The 17,437-nt window shown below is 42.5% G+C and overlaps 1 protein-coding gene across 1 annotated transcript in view; it reads right to left on the bottom strand.

Moving 5' to 3' along the window:
- Window positions 1-14,703, bottom strand: part of TOX3 (TOX high mobility group box family member 3) — a gene marked incomplete at its 5' end in the record, with an annotated part of 32,686 nt that extends 17,983 nt beyond the window's left edge. The window contains 2 exon segments of the mRNA XM_023746520.1: window positions 9,517-9,768; window positions 14,638-14,703. Of these exon segments, the coding sequence (XP_023602288.1) occupies window positions 9,517-9,768; window positions 14,638-14,703 (318 nt within the window).
- Between the last annotated feature and the right edge of the window lie 2,734 nt (window positions 14,704-17,437).

The raw sequence follows: 17,437 nt of genomic DNA, 5'->3' as shown, positions 1-17,437 counted from the left end.
AGAGCGCCAATCGTTTTCCTTAAAAAAGTAACCCTGGAGAGACGTTCCCTTTGATCTTAGATTTCCAGTTAAAACGAGAAAGATGTCAGCTCGGTTTAAAGATATTTATTAAGCACCTACTATGTGCCAGGCCACAGAACCCAATATATCGATCCTCCTGTCTTTGAAAATGACCTTGTCATTCGTTTCAACATTACTCTAATGAAACGTAATTTAGAACGGACTAATAAATTTACTATGACAATGTGTAGGCAAGAATAATTCATACGTACTCCTTCAAAATAGCTCACCGTTTTTCCTACTAGTAATGACACGATAAGGACATGGATAACCATGGATACACATTTCTTACTCATTCTTAGGATAAAACCTCAGACATGTAATGCTTTTTTATAAATCATTACCTCTCAGTTATTAAAATTCAATCCTGAAAAAAATGACCAATGATCACGGAAAGGCAAAGCAAGTAGTGAATTATAAGAGGACATCCCTCTCCTACCCAACAACAAGGGTTGAACCCTCACGGCCTTTTTCTACTTCTTTTCACAATTAGATTTTATATGTCAGGTTCATTGCATCGTTTTCTAAAAAGTTCACCGTTTGGGAAAACCTCATTCTCTCTTCATGGTCTCACTCCATCCTCTGTCCAGTGATCCTATATAATAAAAGGGTAATATGCAAATTGACCCTAACGGCATTACGACTGAAACAACTGATCGCTATGATGCGCACTGACCACCAAGGGGCAGACGCTCAACGCAAGAGCTGCCCCTGGTGGTCAATGCACTCCCACAGGGGGAGCTCTGCTCAGCCACAAGCCAGGCTGATGGCTCCTCAGCAGCACTAAGAATGCCCGACTGATGGCTTAGGCCCACTCCCCACAGAAAGTGGGCCTAAGCCATCAGTCAGACATCCCCCGATGGCTCCTGGGCTGCCAGAGGGAGGTCTGACTGCCAGGTTAGGCCCGATCCCCCAGGGAGTGGGCCTAAGCTGACAGGTGGACATCCCCCGAGGAGTTCCAGACACAGCAAGAGGGTGCAGGCCAGGCTGAGGGACCCCCCCTGCGAGTGCACAAATTTTCATGCACCAGGCCTCTAGTATTAGGTAAAGTCTCTCAAGTTCCACAATATATTGACATTTTCATGTTGTCCATTGTCATTCTTTGTTTGGGAAGCAGCTTTGTTAGTACTTCTCCCCTCCCCCACCAGGCTGTGACAAACACAAACTGTCCAGACATTTGGCAAATGTCTCCTGGGGGGTAAACTCCCCCTGGTTTGCAAACAACTTTCCTAGACAAAGGGAAGATATAAGCTTTCAATTTTATTTTTAAACATTTAAATATTCCCCATTATTATTCTATTCTTTTTTTTTACTCATTACAACGGTGCTTACTTCCATCTGGGTTGATTTTATCATTAAAAAATGTGTAAAATCTAATAGACAACTGTGTTTAGTGTACGTTCCATCTCCTTTTACAAATAATGATCCAATGATAGGTTTTCATAATGGAAGATAATATCTAATTAAGAAGCAAATAACCCAAACATATTAGAGAGTGTGACTAAATACATGTTCACTGTGCTAGTTTTTTAATCAATACTTGGTGAAAAATGAAGTAATTAGACAATGATCAGTAAAAAAACCACAAACAAACCTTGCATTATATTAACAAATACCAGAGAACTACAAATATGAAATTCAGGCTAGTAATTTTGTGCTCAATTACTTAGTTCTGTCTGACAGCAATTGTTAAAACTTTATTTCCAAATTAACAACAATCGATAGTTATGCAAAAATACTGTATTTTCTAACCCAAATAGACCTTGGAACAAATACAGTTATGCCAAAAGCACACCAATGATAATTACAGACCCTACATACCACAGAGTGTAACTTCGTCAAAATCTCTGCTCCGAAATAGATAATTTTTACTTAATAACTACTCCCAGGGTTATAATCAAACATACCGACAGAGTCTTCCTAAAAGTTAATTAATAGTTTCTTAGCAAAATGGAGATTTCAAGAGTTTATCATAAAACACTTAGTGGCATTTTGCTCCTATATTCCTGTAACTCCTTTGTTTTACCAAGAAGTCAGCTCCGTGCTTATTTTATTCAGTCCTAAATTAAAATTTTAAAGAGGATTTCCATTATTACAGCTGTTTCTACCTAAAACCCCTTTTCCCCCCAGTTTAATTTAGTAGTCAAGGTAGGTTCCTGAAACAAATGAAATATTCTCTCATCACCCCTTCATTCATTCATATATTCAACAAATAGAATATTTATTGTGAGCCTGACAGTAGTGTATTCCGACCCAGGCAATCTTCCAGGCCTGAGGATGGACAGCAGCAAATGAGACAGGTAAGGGATAGGACAGGCAAGAGAGACCATTTCAAAGGGTGGCAAGTGCTGTGAACAAAAGAAAATGGGGCAAAGGTATGGAGAGTAACCCTCATCCCTGAAGAACTGTCGGAGCCACCAGGCCAGGTTCACTCGGGAATCTGCGTGACGGCAAACAGTGCGTCTACTCTCCCTGAACCAGCAGGGAGTACTGGCGATATTATAGTACTAGAGGCCCGGTGCACGAAATTCATGCACGGGTAGGTCCCTAGGCCTGGTCAGCTATCAGGGACAATTAGGTTCCCTGCCTTCCCACCTCCCCTTCTCCTTGCCTCCTCCTTCCCTCGCCACCAGTGCGCTGCCACTGGATGGTTCACAGTTTCCCTCACCTCCCCGCCTCCTCCTTCCCTCGCTCCCTCAGCGCCCCGCCGCTGCTGGTCACCATGTTCTGTGCTACCCCCTGGTGGTCAGCACACATCATAGTGAGCAATCAAACTCCCGTTCTCCCGGTTGAACTCCTGAGGGGACAGTTTGCATATTATATTAGCCTTTTATATAGATAGAGAGTAGATAACTATAGATTATCTATGTTACCAACAAGGTCCAGGGAAATGAATCACTTCCCAATAACACTTTTCCTTGCATGTTATACCCCGAGCACAAATAATCACACTTCACAACATCTAATTGGGTTTAGAAGTTCAGAGCACACTCCTCTTTTAATAGATGGGCCTAATGTAACTCAACTTAAAGACAACACTTGTATGTTCAGGGTCAGTAAGTATTTATAGGCTGAGAATAAAGAATACCATATTTCTCCATGTATAGAACGCTATTTTTTTCTAAAATCATTAGACTGAACATTGAGGGGCCTCTTATACACAGAAATCAGCCGAGGAGGGAGCCACGCGGTGCATAGCTGCCCATACCTGGTCAAACAGGCTTCCTCCAATCACGAGCCTTATTGTTACTGACGTCAGCTGATGCCGTAATTGGAGGTGGAGAGAGCACAGATGCAACAGGGACCGTAGCGTTTTGAGCCCATAAAGATGTCAAAAAGTAAAAAGATAAATACTGGTAAGCAATGGTCTTATTCTGCAAAATTCAAACTGAATGCAATCAGCTCTGCAGAAGAGCATGGAAACAGAGCTGCAGAGAGACAATTTGGACCTCCTCCCACTGAGTGTATGATCAGACAGTGAAGAAAACAGGAAGAACAACTCCTTAAGATGCCAAAAAAGAAGAAGGCCTTAAGAGGAAAACCAGGAAAATGTTTAAAATATTGATTTCTTAATTTTGCATTAGAAAAGTGGGGGACGTCTTATACATGGGGGCATCTTATACATGGAAAAAACATGGTATTTATTTTAAGCTATGTATGGTAGAAGGTTATTTGCTCTACAAAGAAAGAAGAAAGGCCCTGGTCGGTGTGGCTCAGTTGGTTGAGTATTGTCCTGTGCACTGAAAGGTCTGTGCTCCAAATGGTCTCGAGTTGGATTCCCGGTCAGGACACATATCCAGGTTGCAGGTTCAATCCCCAATAGGGGTGCGTATGGGAGGCAACTGATTGGTGTTTCTTTCTTACATCGATGTTTCTCTCTCTCTTTCCCTCTCCCTTCCTCTCTCTCTAAAATCAATAAAAACATACCTTTTTTTTAAAAAAAAAAAAAAAGGAAGAAGAAAGGTAGCTTGTAAAAATGTCTGTGGCCTTGTCAAGGTACAGTAGCAGTTGCATTCAAGTTGACTTTTGATGATAAGCATCTTTAAAGCAGGAAACAGACTGTGAATTTTTGTAGTACATGAAAGAGACACTGGTGGGTGATCAAGGAAACAATTTTTTTAAAATTTATTTTATTGATTTTTTACAGAGAGGAAGGGAGAAAGAGAGAGAGTTAGAAACATCAATGAGAGAGAAACATCAATCAGCTGCCTCCTGCACACCTCCCACTGGGTATGTGCCTGCAACCAAGGTACATGCCCTTGACGTACATGCCCTTGACTGGAATCGAACCTGGGACCTTTCAGTCCGCAGGCCGGCGCTCTATCCACTGAGCCAAACTAGTTAGGGCAAGGAAACAATTTTATAAATAGTATAATCAGTCTATCCAAACAATGGATAGCACTTAGTAGGTGCTCAGCAAATATTTTCTGGAAGTTGATACAGTTTTTCAATTTTATAATTTATAATTTAGACTTTGAACAGATGGGTCCTAGTCCATTCAAATTACGTAAGTCATGCGTTTGCTACTGGTAACTTACAGTAAAAATATTTTGACCATGACTTGACCAAAAATAAATGTTACTGAAATGATCATTCAATTTGTTTGAGAAATTGTTGGTCGCCCCCCTGGCACCCCCATGGCTCTGTAATCATCCTGTGGAATTTCGTTCTGCAGACTCTATTGACGATGGCAACGCACATGTTCATAACAATCATCAGGGCTTGTTTTAATAGAACGTTCCACGCATTAAACACATTAATGACCCATGAAATAACTGTGTTATCTGTAACACATTAAGCAACATTGCTAAAACAAGGTATTAATTGAAAGTCTGCTATTTCTCTTAAAGGGAGACTTTTCCGAGTCTAGAAATGGCAAGCCAGTCATTTTGTAGAAACAAAATATAATTCCACTTCAAAATCAGAGCCTTACACCAAACGACTGTCTGAAACATAAAAATATCTAACATAAGCCTGATCATTTCAGATGTCTTACTTTGGTATATTTCCATTTTCTTCTGGTCGTCAAAAATGACATCTGTTTAGATTATGACTTAAGTGTCTTATGAATATTTTAAAAGCTTATCATTTTCTCCTCTGCATGCTCGTCTCCTACAGGACTTTTCTCTCTCTTTCTTTCCTTAACAGACACAAAGCGGCCATACTCAAATATACCCCCCTTCACTTCCATCTTTTTCAATTTTCTAATACTATGTTTGATATTACAAGGGCACCCGTGTGGCATTTTTCTATAAACATGTGCTACCACAATTAAATCCAGAGCCCATGCCCCACAGAAAATGTCAGTCCTCCAAACAGGAACTATAATGCATGAAGAAAACGCCCGGGAATTATCAGTGTGTTTTATAAATTCTCTTTTGGGGCGGGGCCTACAAAACATCAGACAAGAGACAATTATTTTACTGTCTGTTCCTCGGCTATCAAAGGGAATTTTGAAATTCATCAAAGCTAACCTTCTGTTATGTACAACAGGCTAAGCTGAAAAGAATGTTAACAAGTTCAATTTTCATTCAATCAGCACTCCTGCTCTCTGAAATGTTTCATTGCAGGGAAGAAATAAAAATAATCTATATGGTAATTATGAGGATGAATCCCCCAGTAACTTTCAGCTACATGAAAGGTCAGTTCTATTCAAGATATTTTATCAGTTCCCTGCACATACTCCTGTCCTGTCATTTTAAATCTGAACAGCATTTTATTTTCCCATTTACAGCTACCTGCAGAATTAAGTACTTAAGCCAAATAAGGGAAAGGGGAGAGAAAAAAAAGAATGTTGAATGCTGGCAAAGGCTATAATAGCATAGAGATAAATCGTTCAGCGGCTCTCTCTCAAGCCTCTAGGGCTGTAGATTTTTCTTCTCCTGGTGCACTGTGGGTATTCAAAACTTGTTCAACATGATTTCATTTCATTTCAGGCACTGCCTGAGAAAACTAAATTACAGAATCAATCATACAGAAGGTCAGAGTGAGACTTCATTACAAGTATTGCATGCTTGCATGAATATCTTTCATTTATGACTGACCCAATATGTCACAATAGCTGTCTAGTAAAAATAATCCACTTTCTGAAATTGATGTACTACTGATGTCGATGCTACTCGGCAGGCCGGCAGATTATAGAGAGGTGTTAAAAAAAACCCACAAAAGCCCTTTGGCGTGCTGCTTGTAGATTTTGCAGATTGCAATCTTTTGCAGATTAAAATAATTTCCAGATGGTCATCTGAACTGGCAATAATGAGTAGAGGTAAGGATTTTTTTTTTTTTAACCAAAACGTACTGTTGATTTCTACTCGTCAACCGCACGCTGCTTTGGAATACACGTATCCACCGCAAGCAAATGGAGGTTTTTCTTTGAAGTCACACAGGCACCGACTTTCCATTTTTTCCACAATTCGCTTTTGAATACCGGAGCATCATTTGCATATTCCGAAATGCGAATGCTGATTATTAGACTCATGGTGTGTGTTTTTTTAAGTTTTGTCTTTTTTTATTTATTTTGACTTTGTATTGAATTTATTGGGGTGACATTGGTGAATACAATTACATAGGTTTCAGGTGTACAATTCTATAATGCATCCTCTGCAGATTGTATTGTGTGTTCGTCACCCCAAGTCAAGTCTCCTGCCATGACCATTTATCCCCCCTGTACCCTCTTCTACCTCCCTCGGCCCCCCTTCCCCTCTGGTAATCCCCAAACTGTTGTCTGGTCTATGAGTTTTGTTGTGTATGTTGTGTTTGATTTTTGTGGGGTCTTGTTTTTTTTTTGTTGTTTTTTTTTTGCTTAATCCCCTCACCTTTTCCACCCAGCCTCCAACCCCTCTCCTCTCTGACAGCTGTCCGTCTGTTCTCTGTATCTGAGTCTGCTTCCTTGGAGTCATTCCCATCGCCCCCTCTTGCTCCTGCTCTCTGTTTTAAAATATAACGGCAGACATTCCAGGAAGACAAACCTGTTGTGTTTGTTGCCAACAAAAGCGCAGCCGATCAGTCCTGTGACAAAACGTCACTCTCTTGAAAGGGAAACCAATGGTTTCCTGAACAAAAGCTGGTGTCACGCAACATCAAGAAGCGGGCTTTGCCTCCTGTAGGATGGTCTTCCCTCACCCCCGCCATCCTCAACAGACAGCCGCTTCGTGGGGATACTAACACGTCTGCCGTGCACCAGGTATGAACTATCCATGCACCCAGGGACGCCGCATGCGTGATGGAGACGGTATGACGTGTCATTTTCCCGGTGACCTTCCTGAGGGAAATCTCGCAGGAGCTGCCGCAGACCATGATGGTGTCGCCGGCCAACTGGGTGCCCGGAGAGAGACGGGCGAACCTTGACACAACCTGTTTTTCGCCATGCCTCCGGCGATCCCAGATCCGAGTTTATAGGTGAGCATGTCAAGTCATACATAGAACAAAGCCAACGACACGTTGTATTCATCATCATTTTGTCTGGGTACATTTTTTCCCACCACCTCCACCCCCTCCCCCAAGATTGGTGATTTAAAACGCCATGACATTTCTTCAAGGTGAAATTCTACTCGACTTTTCAACGAGATGAGTTTGTTTCCAGCCCAAATAAATATCACCGGGCTGCAGCAAAAACTTCAGACAGGCGCCGGCGAACGGGATGAGGTCCGTGCAAACGCCACGACAGCAGCCCGCCCTCAGCTAATGTACTTATCCTTTTAAAAATCAATGGCATAATTCAGCTGCGTCAGTGATTAGCAATACATCACGAAAGCAGCATTAAAAATTGAGTCCCCTCTCCCGACGCCAGCCCACGAAAGCACCGCTCTCCAAGTGGATGCGAGTATCATAATTATTTTATGATTCCATCTTTAGTTCTTCCCCATACGGTAAATGCGATTGACCATGAAATGAAATTTCATAGTCAAAATGCCTCCTTTACACTTTTTTTATAGCAGCAATAACAGGATTGTGGCTTTAAGGGAAGGTAATTCATCAGATGTTTCACGTAAAGGCAGATTCTTCGATTATTAATAATCAATATTTACCAATTTAATAGAGTACACATGGTAGCACGCACTATAGGGTCTTGTAACTATTTCCGAGACTTGAATGAGCCTCGCTGAGCATCTATGAATAATGGGGAGCCCTGGCTAACTCCCTTGGGGACCAAGCACCCTCTTCATTCCTTCCCAGGCTCAACATGGCAAACCTGACTGTGGAGGAAGAGACATCCGGGACCCTCTTCCTGGGTCAAAGGGACATAAATGTCAGGAAGTCCACAGGAAACAATTCTTTGCGATGGCGAGGAACGTTTATGAATAGTTAATGACCCTTTCCAGACTGTTGGCTACGTTCTTTTCCGACAAAAAAAAAAGTAAAAATTAAAAAAAAACAGACAAAACCCTGATGTTCAGCTCAAGCACAAAAGATCACAGGCAAAGAAAATTATGCGGCCGCAATCCTATTTGGGAAAGTAATCTTATATTTCTTATATTTCTGATTCTCCGCACCCTAATCCACTCCGTATTTTGCAATTGTCTGTTGTCATCTGGGGAATTAACCAGGAACCCGGTAAACATCACCGGCCAGGGTCCTGGCGTGCAGAGAAATATGTCAACAGGCACGAGGATCTGTGTCTTTGTTATACCAACACATCTGTTTCATTTTATCAGGGTTTTTTAAAAAAAGGCCTTCTAAACGATTCATCTTGTTTTAAAATGCCTGCTTAGTACCTCACCTAGACAGACACAAATGCTTTATGTCCTATGGTGAAGAAGGAAAAAAAAATTTAAATCCCAGCAGAAGAGTTTAAAATACTTAAGGAGATTTTCCTCTGGCGATTGCCGACTATAATTGCTCACTAAGAAAAATAGAACCAAAGCGATTGCATTAGCAATCTCCGCTCTCCGGAGTGCCTTATGCCATGTTTATGACAATAAATAACACAATTAGGTATATTTCCCACAATAACCGAATCTATAATTTCCTCTGCTGGTTAGAAGCGATGATTCTTTCCCCCTTTCTCTGTATCTCGGTTGGATATTTCATTTGAGGTAGGAGCAGATCGTGTATCATAAACGTGATGTGATAAACCCACCGAACGCAAAAGACCTGGGCACTCGGTAAGGGCTACCATTTCTCAACTCTCGCCTGGGCAACCTTGCAACTCAAGTCCATCTCTCTGCTAAACCCAAGGCCGGGGAAGACGGCCTGCTTCCAAATCCATGGACCTGACTTTTAAAACATCCTTTCAAATCAGAAAGATCTTGTGGGAACGCCCTCTTTCCTATGTGACGATCAACCAACCCCGTGCCCTCTTGCCAATACCAGAGATGGATCTGGTATCGGTGTTCACACGGCGGAAGGAAAAACAATCCACGTGTCCCCCCAGAAGACAGAACGTGGATCTCAGAGCTTCGCCAGGAGAAGCACAGAGGATAAAAAAAACTTGCAAGCAATCAGCTTGCTGCCTACCATGTGGGACCCACTGCTGTGGAGCACGCCGTCTTGTTCCACGAGATTTCTTGAGATGGTGATGGACGGGAGATCCAGGCTCTGAGGGGGGAACTGGGGTGTGAATTCGCTGCCCTGGGAGGGCAAGGGGTCGCTGAGGCCTTGAAAGGGCAGGAGCACATCCGGGATGCCCAGGGCGGGGTCCGACTCTGGGGGAGGCGTGATTGGGGGGATCTCAAACTCCTCATCCCCAAGACTTGGTGTGTGGAATGTCTGCAAAACAAAAGGAAACAAGACACAGATATTTTCACACTCTGTTCTTACCATCTTCACTTCTCCCTGGAGAGAAGCAGCAAGGTTTGTGCATGAAAACAACTCCACGGCGAGGCCAAATATTTATTTCTCCAATGGAAACATCTTAAGCACAGATTTCCACATAGAAAGTTTTGCTGATCATTCTGATTAAAGATTTAAGTCTCATTATCATATGGTTTTAATGGAGTATCCGTATTAACAGTTTTTTAATGCGTACTTAATTAGCAGCATCTGTCTTTGTTGTTAGTTGGAGCAGCAGCGACATTAGGTTTGGCTATATAACAAATTGCCACTTTATTGATATGTTAGTGAAACAGCTCACACCGCTCCCATTACACACACGCTTCGTGCTCCCATTACACACACGCTTCGTAAAACGCTGACGATTTTGTGGTGCACACACACACACACACCACACGAATCCAGCAGTGAACATTACACATACTTACTCCCTGTCACAACATATAAAACAAGTCGTATTAAATCTGTGGTTTGCTTTTTCAACTTCCTTATTGATATATTCCCAAGGGCAAAAAAACCCCAAACACACACACACACACACACACACACACAAATGCTTCTATGGAAATTGTTACTGTTTTGTCCTACAACGTTTTACATTAAGGACTTTCTTCAGATCATCTATTAAAATGTTCCTGTGCTTTTATTTAAACTCTACGGAGAGTTATTCCTTTTGCTATGAAGATTTTGACAATTACTTATCAGAACATTTTCTGCCAGTCTTCTACTTTTAAAAGCCATCTACAGAATGAACATAGCGATATATGGATTAGAGATATACTATTTCCATTGGGGTTGCTGACTTAGGGGAGTGTTATTTCTCAAGACCTAAGAGTAAATACTGCACTGCCTTCTTCCTTGCTACTTAGATTCTTAAAGACGGTGTTGTAAACTACGGCCTTTGGATGTAAATCAGGACGAACCACCTTTCTTAAACTTGAACTTGGATTGGGGGAAAGGAGGGTGGTCCAGGTTAGAAGGTTATTTTGGCTAGAGTGTGAAGAGGTCGTGTGGCCACTCCGATTTTTTTAATCCTCAGCTCAGAGGGTCCAATTTACAGTCTATTTATTATTAATAACATTTTTGAAGAGTGAACTGATGCAAGATCGTTTGAATCTGCCCTAATTGGTTAAGAGAACTCATTTAGAGCTGAAAATCACCATTATTCAAACTAGGAATTGATAATATAATTTAACAGCCACTTGAGAGAAAACAGAAACAAAATCAAGGGGGTTGTGGGGGGGAGCACCACGTTCCTTGCATACAGAACCAGTCAACTGTGATTTTTAATCTCACCAGAAACAAATAGGTTACAAGACAAGGAAGTTTCATAGCAGACCATCGCATATCTCGAGGTCCTTTGTAGATTCAATAGATGCAAAACTTTATTGCATAGTAACACATTTGAAAGCTAGGATGAGACTATTAGATTTTCTGACATATTTGTTCGAATAATGACCCCGCAAAGAGGTTGATTGCTTACGCTGGTACCCTGAGTTCTCAAACACAAAGGGATGCGTTGGCCGAGAATGTGGTTGGCTGATGAATGTCGCCCTATGGCTGCCTTTGCTGTTATTTTGGCACTAATGTGGTGCAGTAACAGATGCAACTGTAATTTGTGACTCATTTGCTACCCCATTACTGCTTAATGAAATCTAACACATCACATTAACAATACGGATAAACACTCATTCTTGATATGTGGCATTTGGCTGTTTTCATTACCACTGTAATTAACACTTGAAATATTATTTCAATAAATATTTAAAGTACTTTAAACATGGTCAGGGTAAGCATGACACAGACAGAACACACGCAGCCGACGTGTGAATTTCACACTCAGGGCATCCTGGTCCCCCCGGGATTAGCTCTGGGGGTTGGTTGGGGGCACAGTTTGGACTTGACCGCACCAAACCTAAAGGCTTCCTGAATTAGTCTGCGCTCATTAAAATGTAAAAAACAACAACAAAGACAAATAAATTTACTTTTAATGTAGTGATGGGGAAATGAGGCACAGGCTATAATGTAGTGCGTTAACATTTACTCCAGCTTTATTTTTTGTTCCAAAAAAAAAAAAGAAAGATGTTCTGGGAAATCATTACCTAAGATTGCCTCTTAAACTCTAACATAAGCACATCTTATGCTAGGCAGTCAAAATTAAGTAGGTTTTCATTTTTCTTTTTGCTAAGGAATACGAGATGTCATATATACTAGTATATATATAATGTCCTTACAGTATAATTTTACAAAAGACAAGATAATTTTAAGGTAGAATGTAGTATACGACTTACTATATCATAAACCTAATAAAACCATACGATAAAATTATATTACAGTGCACAACCAAGAAAATGCTAGAATCTTCCACCTCTTTTAAAGAGAAGCAATACATTAAATACAGTGGTGAGCATCCCTTAGAGAAAAACATAACAAAAAACTGGTTATCTGAGATTATAAAAGTAACCATGTACCACACACATACACACACACACACACACACAAAGTTACTGACTTTGGGACACTCTGCCTTCTGCCCGAGATCAGATTAATCATATCGGAGTTTCGATGATGACTTCTTAGAGATATTGACTTTTCAGTGTTTACCTTGAACATGTTTAAGGAGTGCGTACATGGTTAAATACCATCTGTACTGAAATGCTCAAAACATTTGTTCCTTTTGATAAAAATGCAAATCTAGAGAACTGTTGTATCAACACATAACAGCCGATGTCTGACACGGTGAATTATCACAGCTGGAATTAAATTGTCTCCGCGCAGCTGCTGCCAGTGGCGCTTTCATCAATGTTTGATTCAAATGGACGGAAAAAAATCCTACAGAATGAAGCTTCGTGTTGTCCGTACAGATGGGGCTTGTGTTCATTATCACAAACAACCCGGCAGCCAGTGCCAAACGCTATTCCCTCATCGGGGTTGTCTTCTGGGCGAGAGAGAGGATGGTCACCCTAAAAAGGGACTCGTCTACAATCACCCTTAAATCTGGGTTCCCCGTTTTTTTTCCCTAATCATTTCTCCAGGTTCGCTTCTTTCATGCCAGGTGCTTCCCTGGACCCAGATTCCTGGCGAAGCCATTATGTTTTTCATCCTCTGGGGGGAAGCGGTGAAGCTCGTTCCGTTTCCTATATTTGAATATACTTGGAAGATGAAGACTTTTTATTGCAGGAACTGCCAAGTGGCTCCATTTGGACCAATTTCACTGTTTTAGCTCATTTACATGAGCTAAGATCTGGAAATCGCCCAAGTGCCCATCAGTAGACGAGTGGATAAAAAGCTGTGGTACATTTACACCGTGGAATACTATGCTGCTATAAAAAAGAAGGATCTCTTACCCTTTGAGACAGCAGGGAGGGACCTGGAGAATATGATGCTAAGCGAAATAAGCCAGTCAGAGAAAGACCAATATCACATGATCCCACTTACATGTGGAATCTAATGAAGAAAATAAACTGATACACAAAATAGATCCAGAGACATGGGAGCATGGAACAGAGTGCGGAATCTCAGAGGAAATGGGGGTGCTGGCTGGATGGGTGGGAAGAGATCAACCAAAGAACTTGTGTGCGTATATGCATCACCCATGGACTCACACAATGGGGTGGTAAAGGCCTGAGCTGGGGGGGAGGGGGCAGGCTAGAAGGGGTCAATGGGGGGAAAGGGGGGCCTACGTAATACTTTCAATGATAAAGATGTAGCTAAAACAAATAAAATAAAATCTTAAATCTCACTGCCTACCATTTTTAGGACACTATTTCCTTGACCTAATCAAGATGGAGGTTTTTCTGGAGGGCAGACCAATGGGACCAGACAGCAGCCATAAGTCAGTAAGATAGCAATTCGATAACAATAGCAACAAGAAGGTGTGTGTTCCATTTGCACTAGTAAACCCTACGCAAACCCACAGTCCATGTGCTGCTGCCTGTACATTCCATCCTTCAGCTTTCCTGGCTTTGGCCAAGTCTGGAGCTTGCCCATCCATTCATTCATACCATCAATATTTATTGAGCGCCTACTACGCACCAGGCACTGTGCTAGGCAGTGGGGATCTGACAAAAAACCAACACACTCATTTCACATCCCTCCCACCGAAGACCCAAGAAACAACCATACTGTCTGCCACATCCTTTCCCAGAACATGGCAACTTAATGAAGTCATCCTCAGAGCTATGTGAAGTTGAAATACTTTCATTTTAAACATGTTTTTCATTGATTTTTAGAGAAAGAGGAAGGGAGAGGGATAGAGATGGAGAGATAGAAACATCCATGAGAGAGAAACATTGATCAGCTGCCTCCTGCACGCCCCCTACTGGAGATCGAGCCTACAACCCCAGGTCTATGCCCTGACCAGGAATCGAACCAGCAACCTCTTGGCTCATAGGTGGACGCTCAACCACTGAACCACACCGGCCAGGTTAACACATTGTCTATCAAAAGTCACTTCCATCCTAGTTTCCAAAATAACCACTTGTCTGCTTAGGTATCAACACAGGGTGCACAGCTAGCTTTCACATCCTTCCTCACATATCTCCTTTTGTCTGCATCTGTATTTCTTTTCATCAGGAGATGTGTGTGCGTGGCGCACGATCTCAACAGCCTTGGACAAGTGAGAGAGACCTGTCAGGCTATTTTCTTCTCTGATAGGGTTTTCTCATTTCTCCTCCTACGCCGCTGCCTCGTGCCACGTGAGAGAGAGAGAGATAAATTCACTCCTTCACTTTCCCCTTCCAGCCTCTTACATGGTCCAAAGGGCACGCACACACCGTGGACAGACACACGAAAGCAGACACCTACCTCGCTGGCCGCAAAGAAAGCGTTGCTTGCCTCGGCCATGTTCATGTAGTTACTGTTATTCCCAAACTGGAAGAGAGCAGATTGTTTGAGGTTAGTACGCAGCCGGACAGCGGACGCTGGTGGTGCCCTTAATGCCGGGGGTCGGGGGGGGGCGGATTTGGGAAGAATACGATGCCGGGGTTAGGAGAGGACAGAGGGGGTTTCCTCGGGGTGAAGGGGAGCCGGGTGGTACCCTGGCAGCTGGCTCCCGCAGGAAAATAAAGCACAGAGTCCCGCGAACTTGACCCTCCCCAGAAAAGCGCCCTGTTTCTCATCGAGACTCATCGCAAAGGGAGGCCCTCACACACCCTCCCCCACCGGCAGGGGCCTTTGTCAGAGGTTAGAAGGCAAAGAGTGTTCCTCCCCCCAAAAAAACACCTTGACACATTTTTAAAACACGTGGGGATTTCACAGCTTTACTTTTCCAGAACAGATGTCACAAGTGTGGGTAGGCTAAGATGTGAATTAAAAGAATCCAATTCCCAGGACTCAAAATTCTATTTTCTAGCGAATGGGGTGTGGTGTGAATATCAATAAACAATCAGACCAAAGACTTTATTTTTTTTTAAATCTCCAGGGTTTCAAGCCCTATCTCCAGCCATCGGAGCTGTTGAAAAGGGTGATATTTAATCTCTCAATGTAACATTAAGTGCAAAGAGGTTTAAAAAATAAGCGGGATCCCATGAACACAGCAATTTTTCTTTAATTCCCTCACACAATGGCCCATTCAGACCATCACAAATAAGACGGTATCCGCATTTCAGACGTAAGCTCTTTACTTCTCCAGACCTGTTATCAAAATGTAAAAAAGTTGGATTGGGGCAGAAATGGGTTTTCGGGTCCGGGTGGTGTAAGCGGGGCGTCTGGTGGCCTTAAACATCCTGTTACTGGCCCGGCGAGGTGGAAAGAGCCTGTGGGCATGATTCGCCGCCGTTATATTATTTTTGTGATTTTTAAATGGTGAAAGGATGCCCTCCTTCTTACAAAGTATATGATTTCCTTCCTTTCATGCATTAATTAACACGGGGGTTTGGTCTCCAAAGGGTGAAATGTGTATATCCCTTCCATTCTCTGAAGCAGTGGTTCTCAACCTTCCTAATGCCGCGACCCTTTAATACAGTTCCTCATGGTGTGGTGACCCCCAACCATAAAATTATTTCCGTTGCTACTTCATCACTGTAATGTTGCTACTGTTACGAATCGTCATGTAAATATCTGATATGCAGGATGTATTTTCATGGTTACAAATTGAACATAATGAAAGCATAGTGATTCATCACAAAAATAATACGTAATTATATATGTGTTTTCCGATGGTCTTAGGCGACCCCTGTGAAAGGGTCGTTCGACCCCCAAAGGGGTCGCAACCCACAGGTTGAGAACCGCTGCTCTAATGTAAACAGAGCTAGTAATTATTTAAAGCAGAAGGCACAATTTTCCCAAGGAGAGGGAAGGGGGAGGGAGGGAGGGAATAAATAGAACATAGAAATGGAAGACCCACATAAATCCTCTCCATACACCCACTAACACTTTTCTCCAGGGGGGCTCTCAGCCCCTGACTCTGAGCCCGTGACTCCTGCTCAGAAGGGACTGGCAGGCTGCACTTTATCACGTCTGGGATCCACGAACTAAGCAGGATTTATACCAAAGACCCTCATGGTTCCGGAGCGCTGCTAGGGTCCCCGGGTGCACAATGCACCCTGCGAAGGGACACCTCCATACTCACTCACACAACGAGCCCTCGGGTCCATTTGGACAAATATCTTTACAAGGATTTTCCCACAAGATGTATGTGTTTGCGCTTCAGAAAGGCCTTTATCTGGCCTCTCGGAAGGCTGGGGACACCAGAAATAAACGCAGACGGATCTTCCAACATTCAAGGTGTATACGTTCAGTAGGCAGGGGTTTTTTGGTACGTCCATCATACCTCAATAAAACGGCTTCAAATAATTTAAAAGTTTTGGGGTAGAAAAGCACATGAGTGGGTGCATACACACACACCCACACACACACACAAACATACTTTCCCCATGTTTCTAGGATGTTAAAAATATGCAAGAAAAGGTATAGTTTCTGCATTGGAATTCTTGATGCATCAATGATCTCAGAATTAAAATCTTGGGTCCCCATTCCGCATGTTCTTTATATAAATATTTACGAGAACTTGGGTCACAATGGGTGTCTTCCACGCACCAATCCTGGCTCCCCAAACAGCCTATAGAACCCACTTTCACGTTATTTAAATGAAGGTTTTGTTGGGGCATTAGAAATCCATTTACAGCAAACAGCTCATTATCGCAGAGTATTTTTTTAAAGATTAAACTCACTTATTATCTAATAGCACCTAAAACAACACAGAAAAAAAAATAAAATGGCTATTAAACGAAGGGCCCAAACAATTCAAAAAACAAATTAAGCTCTGAGTGAAATAAGAACTGGGTTAGAAATCCTCCCCTGAACAGTTAGCAAGCGAATGTAATTACTGCAGGAACTACAGCTAATCAGCTGTGAATTGTCTCCATTAATTAGCATCTGCCCCGGAGAAATGAGGAAGCCCGGCAACCAGGCCAGCACCTCCACGGAGGATGAGGCACGGGATGGTGGCGCTGCCTGGAGTCCTTGAGTCGAGCAGTGGCTCCGTGGCCCAGGTAACTGGCAAAGCTGGCACCTGAAGCACCGCCTAGACCACAGGGCACACCCCGCGTAGCTTCTGCGCCTATGCAAGGCCTCCATCAGTGGCTTTTAATTTGGAAACACTTGC

The sequence above is a fragment of the Myotis lucifugus genome, unplaced genomic scaffold (genome assembly GCF_000147115.1).
Source record: "Myotis lucifugus unplaced genomic scaffold, Myoluc2.0 scaffold_689, whole genome shotgun sequence".
NCBI lineage: Eukaryota > Metazoa > Chordata > Mammalia > Chiroptera > Vespertilionidae > Myotis > Myotis lucifugus.
This window is presented reverse-complemented; position numbering and strand designations above follow the sequence as displayed.